Source organism: Tinamus guttatus, unplaced genomic scaffold (assembly GCF_059628265.1).
Source record: "Tinamus guttatus ecotype Peru unplaced genomic scaffold, ASM5962826v1 Tinamus_guttatus_pri_ptg000227l, whole genome shotgun sequence".
Lineage (NCBI taxonomy): Eukaryota > Metazoa > Chordata > Aves > Tinamiformes > Tinamidae > Tinamus > Tinamus guttatus.
This window is the reverse complement of record NW_028288761.1, coordinates 229,786-246,490: the sequence shown is the minus strand read 5'-3', so window position 1 is coordinate 246,490 and position 16,705 is coordinate 229,786. Positions and strand designations below refer to the sequence as shown.

Genomic DNA, 16,705 nt, shown 5'->3' with positions numbered 1-16,705 from the left:
GTGCCTCGTGCCCCAGCACCAGCCCCAGGAGCCCGGCTCCTGCAATGTCCCCATGGGTGCCACCCTGTGGACACCCTGTGCCCTCGGCCCCGTGTCTGGGACAGAACCTGGTGCCAGGCTGTGCCCCCTGTGGCGCTGGCATCACTCCACAGCGCCTGCTGCGCGGGCCACCCCGCCGGCAGCCTCATTTTCCCCGAGATTAGCCGCGGCGCAGGAGCCTCCGCGCACCGCCAGCAGGTGACAAATAAGATTTTTCCACTCTCCCGAGCACCCGGCATGGGACTGTCATTGAAAATGCAAAGCAGCGCGGTGCCAACCTCCACCACCCCCTTCCCCACAACCAGGCCCTCCGTGCCAATCCCTTGCCTGGCCAACACCCTCTCCATGGCCAGCACCCATCCAAGCCCATATAAAGCACTGGCTCCCAGCCGGGCATGGGAAGTGGGTGCCCTCTTGCTCCATATGGCACCAGTCCTGGGGTCTGCAGGAGAAGGGGGCACGGGTGGGTGCTGGGATGCCGCTCTGAGCTGGCACCGGGGATTTGCACCCTCCTATTGCTGCCCTGTCAGCACCTGCCTCCCCGCAGGGCCCTGGCAATCGACCCGGAGGTGCCTGGTGGGAAAAGGCCGACCCGGGAGCTGCCCCTTGTGGTGCGGGAATCGCCCCCCCGGCAGCCCCCAGCCGGTGTCCCCATCCCAGCACTGCGGCCCCCAGCCCGGGAGCTGCCGCCGCCGCCTCTCCCCCTCGCTATTGTAGCGGGGCTGCCTCTGCCGCCGTCTGCGAAATTAATTCGGAGGTGGAGAGGGAGAATTATGTAAAGTGTGGTTATTCTGGAGCGGCGGGGGAAGCGCGGCTGATGGCAAAGTGCCTTTTTGTGTGTTTAATATGCATTTTTTTTTCCAGCGGTGCATTTTCAGGCGGGTAATTTGCTGTCTTTTCAGACCCCGATCAGTATCATTTCTCCGGCAATGACAGCTTTTATTTGCGCTGAAATGAATGCTGCGAAATTTCCAAGAAATGGCCAAGGCCCCATTGTGCGCCGGCCCCGCCGTGCCCCCCGCCCGCCGCCCTCTGCCCCGCGGGTGCCCGTGAAGCGCCCGGCTTTGCGGACCCCCCCCGGCGCCCAGCCCGCCTCGGGGGCAGCGTGTGCGTTACCGCAGCAGCCGCACACGCGCGTGCACACACATCTGAGCGCTGCGAGCTGGACACGTGTTCATACACGCACACGCAAGGAGCCGCGTGTGTGTGTGTGTGTGTGTGCGCATTGACCTCCTGGTGTGCACACATGCATGTAGCCTTGCACACGTGTGCATGCCCCCACGCACCTATATAGCCCCTTCTCACGCACCCTGCACACACACCCTTGTGCATACACATATATACCCTTGTATGTGTGTGCGTGTGTATGTGTGTATATGTATTACACCCCCTATGCACACCTACACCTTGTGCATGCACACGCTGATCATTGCACATGCATGTGCACACACACACACAGACCCTCCCTGTGCCTGTACTCATATACACCCCCATGCACACACCTGCACGCGCACACATACACCCCCTCCCGCACGCACACCTACCTCTGGCTGTGCATCTACCCCCTTGCACACACACACACACACACACACACGTACCCACAACCCACAACCTTGCCGTGCCCGCAACACGCACCAAGCACAGCCCCAGTTGGGGCAGGGGGCACATCATGCCCTCAGTGCAGCCCCCCCACGTCCCAGGGCACCCCCCGCTGCACACGCAGCCTGGGCTGGCACTCGCTCCTGGCACGGCCGAGGTTAACTCTGCCGCCGCCCGGGCTTTGCGATGCGGGGAAGCTTTAATTTAATGAAGTGTGAGGCTTTTTATGGGCTTTTAATTACGCGGTGATAATTAACATTATAGGCCGCTGGGTCCCGCTGGTGCCCGGCTGCCCTGTGCCAGCTCCCGCCTGTTTGTAAATAAAACCAGTGGGCCGCGGCAGGCACGGTCTGGGCGACGCGTTTTGCTTCATAGTTGGGTGCTCCTGCACCTGGCCTGGATGGTAATGGGTGTCCTGGAGGGCCACCAGGGATGTACTTGCTCCCATGCCAAGCAGAAGCCTCTCCTAAGGGTGGGAATTTGGGTGCCAAGAGCTGCCCCAGGGGTGTAAGGAGATATTGGTATCCCCCTACCCACTGCAAGAGGTGCGGGGTGCCCCACTCTTTCCCTCCAGCAGCGCCCGGACACTTGGGCTCATCTGCCCCTCTGGATGCCAGAGCCAGCAGCTGGCACTGCCCAGGGCCAGGCTTGGTGGCACGGGTGGCTGTGCCATGGTGCCGAGGGGGCTGGCCCAGTCCCCACGGTGCCCCGAGCGCCAGGGCTAAGAGGAAGTGATCCATCACGCGGCGCCCGGGCGCGCTGCCCGCCTGCCAGGCACCTAATAGATTTATCGCCCGTCACCCAGGCAATTTGCTGCCCTCCCCTAATCAATACCGTGGGGCTGGAGGGCAGCACCTGGGGGTGACAGCAGCCACAGCAGGGGGGCGGGCAATGCTGTTTCCACGGGGAATAGTGCTGTGAAGTGGGGGGCAGTGGGGAAGATGCCCATGAGGACCCAGCCTCGGGGCAGAGCCGGTGCCTCCCAGCAGCTTTTCCCCTTGTTTGCTGGGGAGGAAAAGGGCTTGGATAGGACCCCCACCCAGCCCAGTATGTCCTGCGCCCCCTCCCCTCTGAGGGGGTCCTGCCAGGGTGCCCACAGGAGCACCAGGGGGTGGGGAAGGACGGGGGTGTCAGAGCCCAGGGCTGGCGGCACCAGCACCCAGCGCACCCGCCTTGCTCCCCCTTCTCCCTCCCCGCAGGCAGCACAGAGGGAGCCCAGGCGTCCGGGCTCCCCTCCCCCACCCCTTCCCATTTAATTTTCCCTAATGAAAGGCACGGAGGATGGCGGGGAGCCGGGGCACCAAGGTCGAGGCTGCCTTTAATCAATGGCTGCGGCTGGCAGGGCGCCGGCAGGCGGGGGAGCGGCGGCGGAGCGCGGGGGCTGCTGCGGGCGCAGGAGCCAGGCTGGGGGTATCGTACCTGCCCCTGGGGAAACTGAGGCACACAGGGCCCGAGCTCCCCAGGACACGAGTGTCCCTCGCCCCCAGGAAGGGCCCATCACCCACCGCAAAGACGACGCACCCTTAATGCACTGAGGGGTCCAGTGTGGGGGCTGTGCCCCGGTCCTGCCAGGGCAACTTTTAATTGTGCCACCTACCAAGGTCTTGGTACACGCAAGCGCCCGCCAAGCCCTTGTGTCCACACTGGTAGCCCCTGGCACGGCCGGGCAGGGCCCTGGCTCCTCCGGCTGGCTCACCTGAGCCGGGCAGGAGTCACTGCCAGCCGGAGGGCACCATGGCCGGGGCACCCGTCCCCGTGTCCCGGTGCCCAGCCTCGGGCTGCTAAAGGCACTGGCCGAAAGAGAACCCAGGAGTCCGCAGTGGGCAGGGTGCCCATCCCTGAGCTACGAGTGCTGGGGACGGGGTCCCCCAGTGTCCCCTAGAGCTGGGTGCTGGTGACGGCACTCACCCCATGCACCAGCACCGTGGGGCCCAGGTCCCGGGTGAGCAAATCCAGGTGGTGCAGGTAGAGCGGGTAGAGGCTGGTGTCGGCGGGCGGCCGCGGCAGGTAGAGGAAGCGCACGGCAGGCGCGGGGCTCTGCTCCAGGACGAGCTTGTTGGCGGCACACACGTACTCATCCGACACCTGGCTGGCGTTGGCCGGGAAGTTCATGGCGCTCTCCTCCTCGGCCAGCGCCGGGCCCCCCGGCGGCGCCCGCTGGGCCTGCCAGTGCAGGCCGACCACGGCGTCCCAGGGCACCAGCTGGATTTGGGCCTGGATGCGCAAGTCCTTGAGCAGCTGGCGCAGCTTGTCCTCCTGCGCGTGGGGCATGGCGCCCGCCTCGACGCACAGGAAGAGGCGGAGGCGCGCGCGGCGCCAGGCCCGCGTCATGTTGAGCACGCAGGCCATCTGGAGCAGGAAGAGGCTGCAGGTGTCGGCGTAGCGGGCGCTGTCGGGCCGCAGCAGGTTGACGGGCCACACGTGGATGGCGGGCGCCGAGCCGGCGGCGCGCCGCAGCTCCCAGGCCTTGTCCAGGCTCTCCAGGTGCCGGGCCAGCAGGACGTTGCGCAGCATCTTCAGGGCGTCAGCCACGATGCCCACGTACTCGCGGGCCGAGAGCAGCTTGGGCGCCGCGGGCGCCCGCAGCGGGGGGAAGCCCAGGGGCACCTCCTCGCGGGCGCTCGTGAACGCCGGGTGCTGCGCCAGCCCGTCCTGCGGCGCCGCGTCGTCGTAGAAGCCCAGCACGAGCGTGTTGGGCCGCATGCCGCCTGCCGGGGAGAGCGCGCAAGCCCGGCGTGAGTGTAGGGGAAGGGGGGGCCCTGCTCAGCCTGGGCACTGCCCTCCCTAAGGGGTTGAAGCGGGGTTGAAGCGGGTGCGACTCACCGAGGCCGGAGGTGAAGAGGAGCTGGCGGACGCCGTGCCGCACCGAGGGCGCCAGCGTGAGGCTCACGAACGCCTTCACGTTGAGCTTGTCCACCAAGCCCAGCCACGAGTCCTGCTGCGCCTGCAGCGGGTCCGAGGGCAGCGCGTCTGTGCCGGGGGAGCGGGGCGTGAGGCAGGCGGGCACCCCGGGCCAGGGGGCCAGGAGATCTCACTGCCATCCCTGCAGCACCCCAGCATGGTGCTGAGCACCCCCAAACTAATGTCAACCCCCCTGCCCATCCCCGGCACCCAGGCGAGGCGGGGAGGTAGAATCGGATTCTTTCAGCCAGAGAGATGAAATTACACATAAATACATAAAAAAAAAATACGCAGACGGCTCCACCCCCCCTCCCCAATTTCAGGCCATTAGTCACCACGGCAACGGCGAGGCAGGGGGAGCAGAGCTGGTGCATCCGCGAGGGGAGGGCACGGCCACGACGGGGCGAGGGCGGCGGGTGCAAGGGGGACACGCGCGTGTGGAAGGGGGACACGCGCGTGCGAACGGGCAGGGCAGCGTGGCCGGACGGCGAGGCTGGGCACGGGCGCACACTCGTGCCAGGCTGGGCACACGCGCGAGGCTGCACGCACGCATGAGGCTCCATTGCATGGTGGCTCAAGGGGGCCCGGGTGCAGGAGCTGTTAATATTTCTCCCCTGCACCCACAGTGCCCAGACAGGCACCAGCGTCACCGCAGTGTCACGTCAGCACCCTGGGGAAGGACCCCAACCACTATCCGCCTGCCCAGAGGTAGGGAGGGCTGGCTCGGGCCCTCCTGCCCTCATCCAGGGTAGCAGAGAGCACCCAAAGGGGCATCACCCACCACCTTGCGCCCAACGGGGTCCTGCTGCCCTGGGGACTTTGTGACACTGCAGGGAGAGGCAGAGGCTGGCGCTGGCAGCCCCAGGAAGGAGCAAGCCCTCACCTAAGTCCTGCAGCTCCACGTGGCCCAGGATGTAGAGGCCGCTCTTCTTGAGGTCGTTGACGAAGTCGATGAGGCGGGCGCTGCCCCGCGGGTTCTGCACCATCAGCAGCATCTGCGGGCGCCAGAACTTGACGTGGTCCTTCCGCACGTCCAGCATCAGCAGGTACTTCCGCACCTGGCCGCAGGGAAGCCGGGGCGTCAGGAGAGCCACCCTCCCGCAGGGGTGGCGTTAGGGCTGTCTTTAACAGCCTGCCGTGGGGATGCCAACCCCAAGGAGCTGCAAGACTGGCAAAGGGGCCAGCAGAGGAGGGCAAGGCAGCGGGCATGACTGGCACAGCTCACCTGGTGGAAGATGAGGGCCTGGCTGATGTAGCCCCAGGTGCTGCTGGGTGAGAGGTAGTGCAGGGCGAGGAGGAGGAGGAGGAGGAAGCCCAGGCTTGCTGAGGCCGACACAGGGCTGATGAGGAACATCATGACGCAGCAGCCCGCAATGCCCAGCAGGCACGTGTGCCAGGTGAAGTACCGGAAGGTGGGCCTGGAGCAAGGAGAAGAGACACTCGATATTGCCCGGGCATTCATGCCAGCTGCAAGGTGGGCACAACAACAGCACAAGTGGCAGGAGGTTGCACCAAGGTCCAACCAACCACCCACAATGAACCCTGCTGTGCCAGCCCAGGGCACGTCAGCCACCCCAGATGCCTGTGGCAGTGGGCAAAGCCCTGCCAAACACCCGACACTCTAGGTCCTGCTGTGAGACTAACAGAAACTGGCTGCCCCAGTGCTGCTGGCTGGAAGCAACTGGGAATGGGGCCTGATGGCTCCTGCTAGCAGAGCTGGGCCACAGCTAACAGGCACCTCGCAAAAATGAAGCAGCAAACAAGCAAATCACAGGGGACACAGGGGCACAAGGAGCTGGCGCTGCCTCTGTCCTCATCAGTGGCACCAGGGGGTACAAAGCCCCTGGCATTCGACCATGCTCAGCTGGCAGAGGAAAGTCCCACAGGGAGTGCCAGGCTGCAGAGGGGATCGTTAGCTAATTACACTGGGGATAGTGACAAGGAAGTGCTCCCTAGCACTGCCTGCTAATGCTGCACCCCGGCTGCCCCACGCCACATCGTGGGGTGGCACAGGTACACGGATGCACGGTGCCAGGGCTGCTTTCTGGAGCCCCTTAGCCCACTGAGGGCAGGCGGCCCTGGCAGCAGTGCTCAGCACAACGGGCACACGGGCCGGCTGGGCACAGAGGGAAGGGCTGCCTGTGGCACCGCTGGCCAGCAGGGCTGCCCCCTGCACATCCCTCTCCCTGCGCCCACCTTCCACCTCTCCCCACTGGCACCTCATCACAGCATGCACCAGGGCGGGGCACAGAAATGGCATTTTCCATCTCAATCAGCCCCTTCCCGGCACCGCCACTGCTAGCAGTGGAGCCCGCAGCCTCCTGCCCCATGCCAGGGCTCCCACCTCCCCGGCAGGGGCATCGAGCTTCCCACGCCTCTCCGAGGGCAATGGGGAATGGGGTTGGTGCCAGGGGAATGGGGTCAGAGGAATGGGGTCAGAGGAGGGCACAGGAGGCTACAGGGGGTGGTGGGCACAGTGCACCCCTCTGTTGCAGGGCAAACATTTTGTGTCAGTGGAGCACAGAGACAAGTTGGCATCCACCCTGGGGGCACTAGGCAACCCCCTGCTACCCGTCCTGGCAAAACGGGGTAACCTGAGGCAGGGGAGGTGTCCAAGGGACCGGGTGCAGCGATTGCCATGGCCCGGAGGAGCGAGGCTGTGTCAGGAAACGCGTGGCAGCGCCAGCAGCCGGGCACACGGCTCAGCCTGGCGCAGGGACGCGGAGGCGGGTAGGCGAGAAGCTGTTATTTTCTCTAATTGTTGTTTTTGCTGAAAGGTAATTAAAATCCTTTTCCGCTGCGTTTGATGGAGACCTCAGCATGGGGGGGAGCAGGGGTAGGAACAGCAGGGGCCATTAGAGAGCAGGGTGGGTGAAGGCACCCGTTGCTGCCCAGCTGCAGCACCCTCCTCCACAGCGGGCACCATTCAGCCCCCATGTGCCCCACGTGAGGAGGAGGCTGCAGGGGCCGAGCCCTGGCCTGGCATAGACACCAGCTCTCGCTCGGCACCGAGGCGCTCTCAGGGACACTCTGCCCTCCTGCACCCTCGGTGTTGGCACCCAGCCCTGCTGGCACCATGTCCGCCCCCACCTCTGGGGCTCCTCGTTTCAGATGAGCAGCACCTTGGGCAGCAGCACCGCTCCTGAAAGCCACAGCTGGCACAGCCCCAGCCCCTCTGTGCCATCCCCGAAATCAGGTGGCTCCCACATCCCAAGGGCACTGTGACAGGGAAACACGGCTTGACCAGGCGGGGAGGGCTGTGCCCAGCTCACTTGCAAAGGGCACGAGACAGACGAGGCTGCCCGAATCACCCTGCTGCTTCCCCGCAGTGGCGGGAGCAGCTCTGCCAGGCCAGGCCCGTGCCAGGGCAGCCCCAGGCTCCCCCGGACTAGCGCTGCCTGTCGTACGCACTCATCCTTCCTGGAAGATCTCTTCTCCTCCCCCCTGCTCAGGATCCCCCTCCTCCCCCTTCCCCGTTAGTTTAATTAGCACTAATGGAAAGTGGGCTCCATCACCGCTTGGCAGGCTGCCCGGGGGATGCCGGGCGGGCACAGGCTATAAATTACCTCCGGAAAGCCTAGGGGGAGGGGGAGGGATCCAGCTAGTGCTTGATGCATCGATACCTCCTCGATAAAGCAGTGAGAGGGCAGAGGGGACAGTGCCACGCTCCCTCTTCCATCCCATGGGGAAGGGGCAGTCTCTGCCCTTCTGCCCTCTGTCCCCCAGGAGAGCGGCTGCTTTGCATCTCTGTCCTACTGAGGGGCAGAGGTTCTGGGGAGATGGCAGTGGAGGGGCAGACAGACAGACTGATGGATGGACAAGTGCCCACCCAGCACCTCAGAGCAGCCTCCCTCCTCTGCACCAGTGAGTACCTGAAGTTGGGGGCCGATGCCCACTCCAGCGCCAGGCAGGCCAGGTTGACAGTAGCATAAACCAGGAGGAAGAAAGTGGTGACGACGCCCGCGATGGTGTTGAGCTTCCCAGAGAAGAGCACCAGCTGCAGGGAGCACAGAGGGGCACAGCGTTGGTGCTGCCAGTGTCCTGCATGACAGCACCTCTGTCACCAGCCCAAGCCCAGCAACCTGCTCACTGTCCCCAGCACAACTGCCCCAGAGCGAGTGCAGGGGCTGGCACGGAGCAGACGTGTGCCAGGGAAGGGCAGGGACAGGGCCAGGCTGGGCATGAGTTTCCCATGCCAGGAGGGGCAGCCCAGTGCAGAGGGTGCTGGGGCACTGCCTGGGTGCCCAGCTTTGTGCCGGTGCCGCAGGCTGCTGCTCACAGCCCCGCGAGTTTGGCTCACTGGGAGTTAACAGCCCGCTCAGTCCGTAATGGATCCCCCGCCCAGGAGCGCCTGCACTCAGCCCTTTGCTGTGATTTATCCTTCAGTCATTGCACGGGGAGGGACAGGTCGCTGCAGGCAGGGAAGGCAGGCGTGGGGCCAGGGGTCCTGGGGGCCTCCAGGGCATGCAGGCGAATGGGCAGCTCTCGGCTCCCCCTTCCAGCCTCGGAGGTGCCCTCGAGGGCAGCACTGCACCCTTCTTGTCCCAAATGCCTCCCCACAGCCCCTCCTGCCCGTGACCCCCAGCAGCCACGCAATGCCCCCCGCTCCAGAGTACTCCAGTGTGCCCAGCTGAGCCCCATTGTTCAGCTGCCCCTCAGCTCTGCCGTGTTTGCCCGAGGCACAAGCTGCCCCCAGCCCCACAACAGGCTGCGGGAGCAGCCCTGGCGTGGGGACAGCTCCCCCCTTGCCCAGCTTGGCTGAGGGGACACACACCAGCAACACTGGAAGTGCCGGGCTCTGGCTCCGCAGTGCCCAGCTCAGGAGCCAACCCACCTTCAGTCGGTGGCACTGGGAAAAGGAGCATGGCAGGGCACTCCCGCGGGAGACGCGACCCAAGCGAGCGGGCGCTGCTCCGGCCAAGCTCACCTGCACCACCAGCCAGGAGAGGATCACAGCCATGATGGGGTTCCCGCTGGCAGACGTCTTCTTGGCGAGCGCCAGCGCCCGACCTGTGGAAAAGGGAGAAGCGGAGCTGAGGCAAGGCAGGAGGTGTCCAGACTGGCCCCAAGGGGCACCTGAGACACAAACCTGGAGTGCTGTCCCCCCACAGTGGGTACCAACACATGGGCATACAGATAATATCACTGCCCGCATCTCTGCGGCCTGGCTGGCATGCGGGTATATGCCCGAGGTGATGGTACCAGGGGTGCTCCCAGAGTGCTGATCTAGGGTACATCTAGGGGGGAAGAGTTGTGCCATGGGCTGTCAATCCAGCCTCCTGCAGTTTCCCCCACTCTGGGTGCTGCAAACAAGACACCCTGGGCATGAAGAGCAAAGCAGCCAACCCTGCACCCATGTAACACAGCAGGGACTGGGCATCAGTCAACTGTCAACCCAGGCTCAGGACCCCAGTCCCCATATCCCTCAGAATAGGCACAGGCCAACTCCAAAATGTCACCCCCACAACAGGAAGGGGACTCGCTGGTCCCAGGACTGTTCTCAGTCAATGTCAACCTTCTGGATGGGCTGTGGCAGGTGCCAGCATGCCCTGGGCACTCACCAAAGAGATCATCCCGGGCCAGGGCATAGAGGATGCGGGATGCTCCGATGAGGTTGCTCATGGCTGCAGAGAGGGTGGCAGCGTAGATGCCCACTGTGACCAGGGGTGGGAAGATACTGATGTCACGCAAGAAACCGTAATCGTTCTGCAGGAGAGTCCTGGGGAGAGACATGCAGATGCTGGCACCCACGTCAGCCCACGCCAGCACATCCTGGCATGGGGCACACCTTGGCAATGATGACAGGGCAGGCGGCCGTACCTGTTGCAGGTAGCACACATGAGGAAAGCCAACAGGTTGTAGACGAGGTAGGTGAAGAGCACGGCAGAAATGGTGCCCCGGGGGATGGAGTAGCTCGGGCGCTTCAGGTCCCCTGCGTGGAGGAGAGGGCAACATTAGCACCCTGAGGGCACAGCACCTCTCGCTCTGCTCCAGCCTTCTCTGCCCAGCTGCAGCTCCCTCTCCTCACTCCTAGCACCACCGTGACACCTTTCTTTTCCTTACCCGACATGTTGGAGCCTGCCATGATGCCAGTGCAGCCGTTGAACATCACTGCGAAGACGGTGCTGAAACTCATAATTTGCCCCGTGGTGTAGTCCACGCTGTACCTACCTGCAGGACACAGGGGCACAGGCTACAACAGGCTGTTTGGGGTGGCACAGCTCTGCCATATATCCTCTCCTCAATGCTCTCTGTGCTCAGACAGCAGCCACCATGGAATAAACCACCCCTGACACCTGCTTTGTGCCCAGAAGCTCTCCCCACTCTCCTGCACTTCCCAGCTACCAGGCCATGGGGCAGTGCCAGTCATCTCTGGCCTGGCAGGTAAGCTTGGGGCACACACATCACAGCAGGAACCACGGCCAGGGCTGGGGAAAGCCATTCCTCACCACCCAGGTTATCCCGCAGGGTAGCGAGCGAGAAGCCTGTGAAGAGGCCGTTCGCAGTCTCCGAGCTGTTGGGGAGCGGCAGATGGATGGGCACTCCGACGGGCTGTGTGGCAAAAAAGCTGATGAGGATGGTGGCCAGCACACCCATGACGATAAGGAAGATGAGGAAGGTGGCTTTGGCGTAGATGGAGGCGCCCACGAGGCACACCACGAGGCACAGGGCAAGCAGGATGGTGCCGTAGAGCAGCTCGTACCAGTAGCTCTGGGGCAGGACGTGGACGCCTGTGCCCACTTCTTGCCCTGGACAGAGAGATAAGCAGGAATCAGCAAGGCTCAGAGCAGTCACTGCCTGCAGCTGAGAGCCACCAGCTTCATGCCACACATATGGGACAGATGATGGGGTACCAACTCAAGGGGCAGAGGGCTGAGTGAGCCATGCCAGAAGGCATCATGTTCCAGCTCTGTGCCACACACCCACCTTGGCAAGCCTGGCAGGGTGACAGAGCTGCTCAGGGAGGGGATCCCCACTGCCCCCCGCCACCACACACCCAAGCACTCACCAGGCGGAATCCCAAAGCTGTCCACGACTGCCTCCACCAGCCCCAGCACGTAAAGGGCACTTCCACACACATTGGCCAGGAAGAACATGATCCCGATGCTGCCCCCAAATTCTGGGCCCAAGGCACGACTGATCATATCTTGCTTAAGTTAAGGGAAGATGCCAGCAACCCAAACTAATGCCCATAGGCACCTTTGGGTTCTCCTACCACCCCAAGCCAGGGCAGCTGCAGTCCCAACACGGTACCCCAGAGCCACCTCTCGGCTGTCACCCAATTTTGGCTCCTGCCCCCTGCCCCAGCAACACCCACAGCAAAGGATACAGTAGGCTCCTCCAGCATCCAGTGCCCCGTTGGTGGCGATGGCACACACAGACAGCACCGTCATGCCAATGATGAAGTAGGCCACTGCAAACATGGCCAGAGCTTGGTACAATCCAGCGTGACCCACGACAAACCCTGCCAAGGACCAAAAAGTGACCAATATCTCTGTTAGCTGAGCATGAACCACCCCATAACCTTCCCAGGAGAGCCAGGGCCCGCAGGCACAGCCATCCCCCAGACCTGCGGCACACAGGTTGCTCCATCCCCACGCCCACATCTTCCCCATTGCCATCAGCACAACACCTTTTCCCTGCTGAGACTGGGACTTCACCACCCTGTGCCACCCATGGGCATCCCATGGTGCAGCCCTCATGCTGCTCCACCACACGTGTGTGCAAGCTGAGACCTGGCTCCACAACACGCCAGCCTGGGCAAGGCAGGGACCCCCATCTCCTGCCACCCACCTTGGTGGGCGGCAGGTCCTTTGCCCCAGCTCCAGCATCTAGAGGGGATGGAGGCAAAGCAGGACCAGGACAAGCCCACAAGGCCCCACTGGGGGACCCATGGGTGCCCTCCTCCAAGGAGGCAGAGAGCCAGAGGGCAGCACTGGAGCTTGGCACAGGGCTGGAAAGCCCCAGGACAAACCAGGCGCATGCACCCCATGCCCTCCCTGCTCCCCCATGCCCTTGCATCACTGCCAAGCCTCTGACTTGGAGGGGTTGGTGGCACAGGGGGAAGGGGACATTTGACACCCCCTGGCAATGAGCCCCTCTCCAGCTCCTGGCATGGCCCCAGCAGGCACTCGGCACTGCAGAGCTTTGTGCTCTGTGTTTTCCTGCTGCAAAGCAGGAAGTAAAAGCCGCCCTGGCTGCTCATGGGGCCCCACGTCCCAGCCCACCCCGAGCCCCTCGGGCACGGCAGGCTGCCCAGAAGCCTCATAGGCAGCACCTGAGCGGGGGCAGCACCCGACCGTGGCCTTGTTTGGGGCGGTGACAGTGTTGTGGGAAGCGAGTGAGTCCAGGCCACAGCGGCGGGCAGGAAGGAGCTGCCCGCGGCTGTTGCGAGGTGCCCTATCTCGGCCACAAGAGCAGCCGCAGAGTTATCGGCGGTGGGCGCCCGGGGACAGCCCGCGGCCAACGCGAGCCCCAGCGAGCCCTCGCGGAGCCAGCGCGCCGCTGAGCTGCCAGCCGGCTGCTTTTGGGGCACCGTGGCAGCAGGGTGCCCAGGCCCAAGGGTGGCCAGGAGGAGGAGGAGGAGGAGGAGGGAGGAAGAGGGGCCAGGCAAAGCCTGGCCGGGCTGGGGGAAGCTGGAGCACGGAGGGTGCCTTTGAGCCATGCTGGAAGGGGTTGGGGTAGCCAGGGCGGGTCGGGGGCTGTCCATGGGCCCGGGGGGTTGGGCGCCACAGCCCGGCCGGGCCGGTTCCTCTTCCCGGCAGCTCCCCTCCCCCTCGGCTCTGTGCTCCTCTTCCTGCTCCAGCCCGGCCGCCCTGGGGCGATGCCAGCCCTGGTAGGGGTCTTGGTTTGCAAGGGGACCCCCGTGATACTGCTGGGTAGGGCAGGGGAGGCAACGGGACAAGGATACAGAGTTTCTGCCAGGACCCAAACCAGGATAGAGCAGGGGGGTAAAGGGGGGCAAATGATGCCAGGGCAAATGATGCCAGGGCAAACAGTGCCTCCATCCCACAGCTCCGGGTGTCCCCAGGGGACAGGCAAGGGGCTCATAGCCCCCCAGGGTCTGCCCAGGCTCCCCCCGCCTGTCCGGGCATGCCGCCAGCTCCCGCCCCTGGATTTTCATGGGCGGAAAGCGAGAGAGGAAAAGCCTTCCCCATTCCCGAGATGCCAGGCGGACACAGACCGCCCCGGGCCTGCCTGCCCCAGGCCAGGCCAGGGGCATCTCCCCTCCCAGGGTACCCCAAAGGCCCCCTCCTTTCTTGGGCCATGCCCAGCCTGCCCCTCTCTGCTCCCAGTTCTCCCAGACTGTCCAGTGACAGGCCCACAGCACAGACCGGGAGCCGGGAGCCCCTAGTCTGCTCCCGAAGCGAACCTCCGAACAGGGGGAGGACAGCAGAGAGTGCGAGGGCATCAAGAGCCTGGTCTCAGATCGGGGTGGTGGTGGGGAAACCAGGAAGGGACATGGGACACAGATGGGGGACACTGGGATCTTGCACTAGGGGAGCTGGTGAGGGATGGAGGGCTCAAGGGTTTCAGTGGAGGGGCACCAAGTGCACTGGGATCCCCCACTGGGAAGAACTGGGAGATCACTGAGATGCCCTGGAGGGGTCCAGGCCCGGGCATCCATCGGGAGCCCGAGCCCCAGACTGCAGGAGCTGGTGGCGGGGAGACTGGGACCCCAAACTGGGGGGGCACTGGGAGGGCACCTGGACCCCAGACTGGGACGAGGGTACGAGGGCACTGAAGGCCCCAGTCAGGGGGTTTTGGGTGGGCAGCGGGGTGGGGGGGCACCGAGGCTTAGGCCTGGAGGTTCGCGGGAGACACCAGGGGGCCCCGGGGCCCCAGCCCGGCAGCTCTCGGAGGCCGGCGCGGGAGTCACAGGGCGAACTCCGGACCCCAGACTGGCGGTGCCGGCAGCGGCACCGGGAGGACACGGTGCCGCGGCGGGGGGGAGCCCGGGGGCGCGGGCCGGGCCGGGGGCACTCACCGAGGCGCAGGAAGAGGACGACGCTGAACATGGAGAGCAGCGTGGGCACCACGACGCCCAGGAAGGTGGGCAGCTTGCGGGGGGCGGCGGCGGCGGCCGCGCGGGCCCTGCCGCGGGCCCGCTCCCGGCCCCGCTCCTCCTCGCCCGAGCCGCCGCACAGGCGGTACGTGAGCAGCGCGCTCCGCTCCGAGCTCGCCATGGCCCGGCCGGCCCGGCCCGCTGCGGCCCCGCGCCCGAAACGCGCCCGGCCCCGGCCCCGGCCCCGCCGCCGACCCGGGCCCGCCCCGCGCCGAGGCCCCGCCCCCGCGCCGAGGCCCCGCCCCTAAGCTCAGCCCCCGAGACGACCACGCCCCGCTGTCGTGGCCCCTCCCCTTCATTTGGCCCCGCCCCCTCGCCCTGGCCCCCTCGCCCCGCGCTGGCCCCAAACCCCAAACGCGGAGCCCCCCGAGGCTGCTCCCGCCTGACACCCCGGTACGAGCCCCGAGCCCCCCCACGCCCTGCAGCGCCCGGCAGGGACCCCGCATCCCCCGTGCGGCCCCCCACGCTGCCCCCACCCCCCTGAGTGACCCCACAGCCAGCCCCCCCACACTGGCCCCGGGCCCCCAAACTGCCCCCGACACCCCAGCACGGACCGTTCTGCACCCCCCCCCCCACACACACACACACACCCTGACCCCCATCCCCGAGGGGCAGCCTGCCCCCACACTGAGCCCTTGTGCCCCAAACTCCCCAGCACCCTCAAAGCCGGTGCCTGGGGAGCCCAACATGCAGCATCGCCCCATCTGCACCCCATCAGCGTGACAACAGCGGCACGCACACGGGTTCCCCACACCTGGGCCACCAAGCAGCGGCCGTTAGCGGGACCGGTGCCCCAGGCCGGTTCCCAGCACGGCCCCCCCGCCGGTGCCCGCCGGGCTCCGCTGCCCACACCAATTACCGGACAATCGGGGCCGCTGGGCCGCCCTGCTGCCGTCCCCGCCAAAGGGCTGGGATCTGCCGGGGCCCCGGGGTCCCACTGCCACCGCGGCCCCGCGGACGGCTGAGAGCCTCGCCAATTAGGTTAATGGGGTTGGCACAGGCAGCGGGGGCCAGGGTGGGGGTGGCACAGGCGGTGCCGTGGGACCAGGGGCAAGTGTCCTGCAGGCGTCACTCGGCATGGGGAAGGGGACCTGGATGGGGGGGGAAGGAGCGGGTGACCCTACTGCCTGCGCTGGCCTGGACGTCTCCATCAGCTGATGCTGGCCTTGGTTAAACAAAAAGTTGGCCCATTGGAGCCAACATTACCTGGACAAGGGGGACAATTTGGACAGTGCTTGCCAGGACACCCAGTGGTCCCCTCGTTGGAGGGGATCTATCCCAGGGATGCTCCCCAGGATATGGTGGCACCTGCTCCTTCTTTGCTGCACCCCAGACTCCCCCTGGGGTGCTGTGGGGTGAAGGAGGAGTTGGCAGGGTGCCCACAGTGGTGGGGCAGGCGAGGGGGGGTTGCCCCCCAGCTGGCAGCGGAGGCAGGGGCCGAGGTGGGAGCGCATCGGGGAGCACGGCATGGGCCGGGGCTTTCATCTCAGCTGGGGCCTGTCCCGGTGCCAGCGGGAGCCTGTGCCCGCAGCCAGCGCTGCGCCTTTGATGTGCCACTGAAGCAGCATTGTCGCCCCGCTGGCACCACGGAGGCCGAGGCGGGAGTGGGAAGGGGAGCGTGGCCGGGGCTGCCAGCACAGAGGCACCCGCTGCTCCTGATGGGGATGGGCATGGGTGCTTCCTGAATAAGCATGGGCACCTCCTGCCCCTAAGCGGGATAGACATCTGCATGGGACCCCTCAAAAGGGCATGGGCACCCTTTTCCCCTAGCAGAAACATGAAGACCTCCTGCCTCGTAGCAGGGATAGAGACCTAGGCTTGAGCACCCCCACCCCGCAAATGGACATGGGGACCTGGGCACCCCGTTCCCCATAACTGGGACAGAAATGACCCTAACATGGATGGTGAGTGGCACAGGTGCCCCTTGCTCCGGGGATGAGCATGGAGACAGGGACACTCCTTAACAGGGGAGGAAATGGGGACAGGGGTCTCCAAATTGGCAGTGGGGATGCAGACACCCTCTGCCCCTCAGAAGAAGGTGAGGACGGGCACATGGGCATCAGGGAGTAACAAAAGGGGCAGGAGGGGGGCATGGGCGCC

General features: G+C 65.4%; 1 protein-coding gene across 1 annotated transcript; it reads right to left on the bottom strand.

The window, feature by feature from the left end:
• Positions 1 to 3,403: 3,403 nt before the first annotated feature.
• SLC12A9 (solute carrier family 12 member 9) lies at positions 3,404 to 14,726 on the bottom strand. Its single transcript, XM_088525503.1, has 13 exons — positions 14,528 to 14,726; positions 11,870 to 12,004; positions 11,549 to 11,686; positions 10,989 to 11,288; positions 10,603 to 10,710; positions 10,360 to 10,471; positions 10,101 to 10,258; positions 9,467 to 9,549; positions 8,412 to 8,536; positions 5,765 to 5,957; positions 5,423 to 5,597; positions 4,462 to 4,608; positions 3,404 to 4,346 (listed from the first exon to the last, which is right to left on the bottom strand). The coding sequence occupies exons 1-13, from the start codon at positions 14,724 to 14,726 to the stop codon at positions 3,517 to 3,519; spliced, it is 2,703 nt and encodes a 900-aa protein (XP_088381629.1). The 3' UTR covers positions 3,404 to 3,516.
• Positions 14,727 to 16,705: the final 1,979 nt, after the last annotated feature.

Excerpts from the sequence above, each read along its gene's own strand:
- SLC12A9 (XM_088525503.1), bottom strand. The coding sequence starts at position 14,726 with ATGGCGAGCTCGGAGCGGAGCGCGCTGCTCACGTACCGCCTGTGCGGC. Across the intron at positions 10,472-10,602 it reads GGCAGGCTCCAACATGTCGG|GGGACCTGAAGCGCCCGAGC; the intron begins GTAAGGAAAAGA and ends TCCTCCACGCAG. Across the intron at positions 5,958-8,411 it reads GCATCGGCCCCCAACTTCAG|GCCCACCTTCCGGTACTTCA; the intron begins GTACTCACTGGT and ends TCCTTGCTCCAG.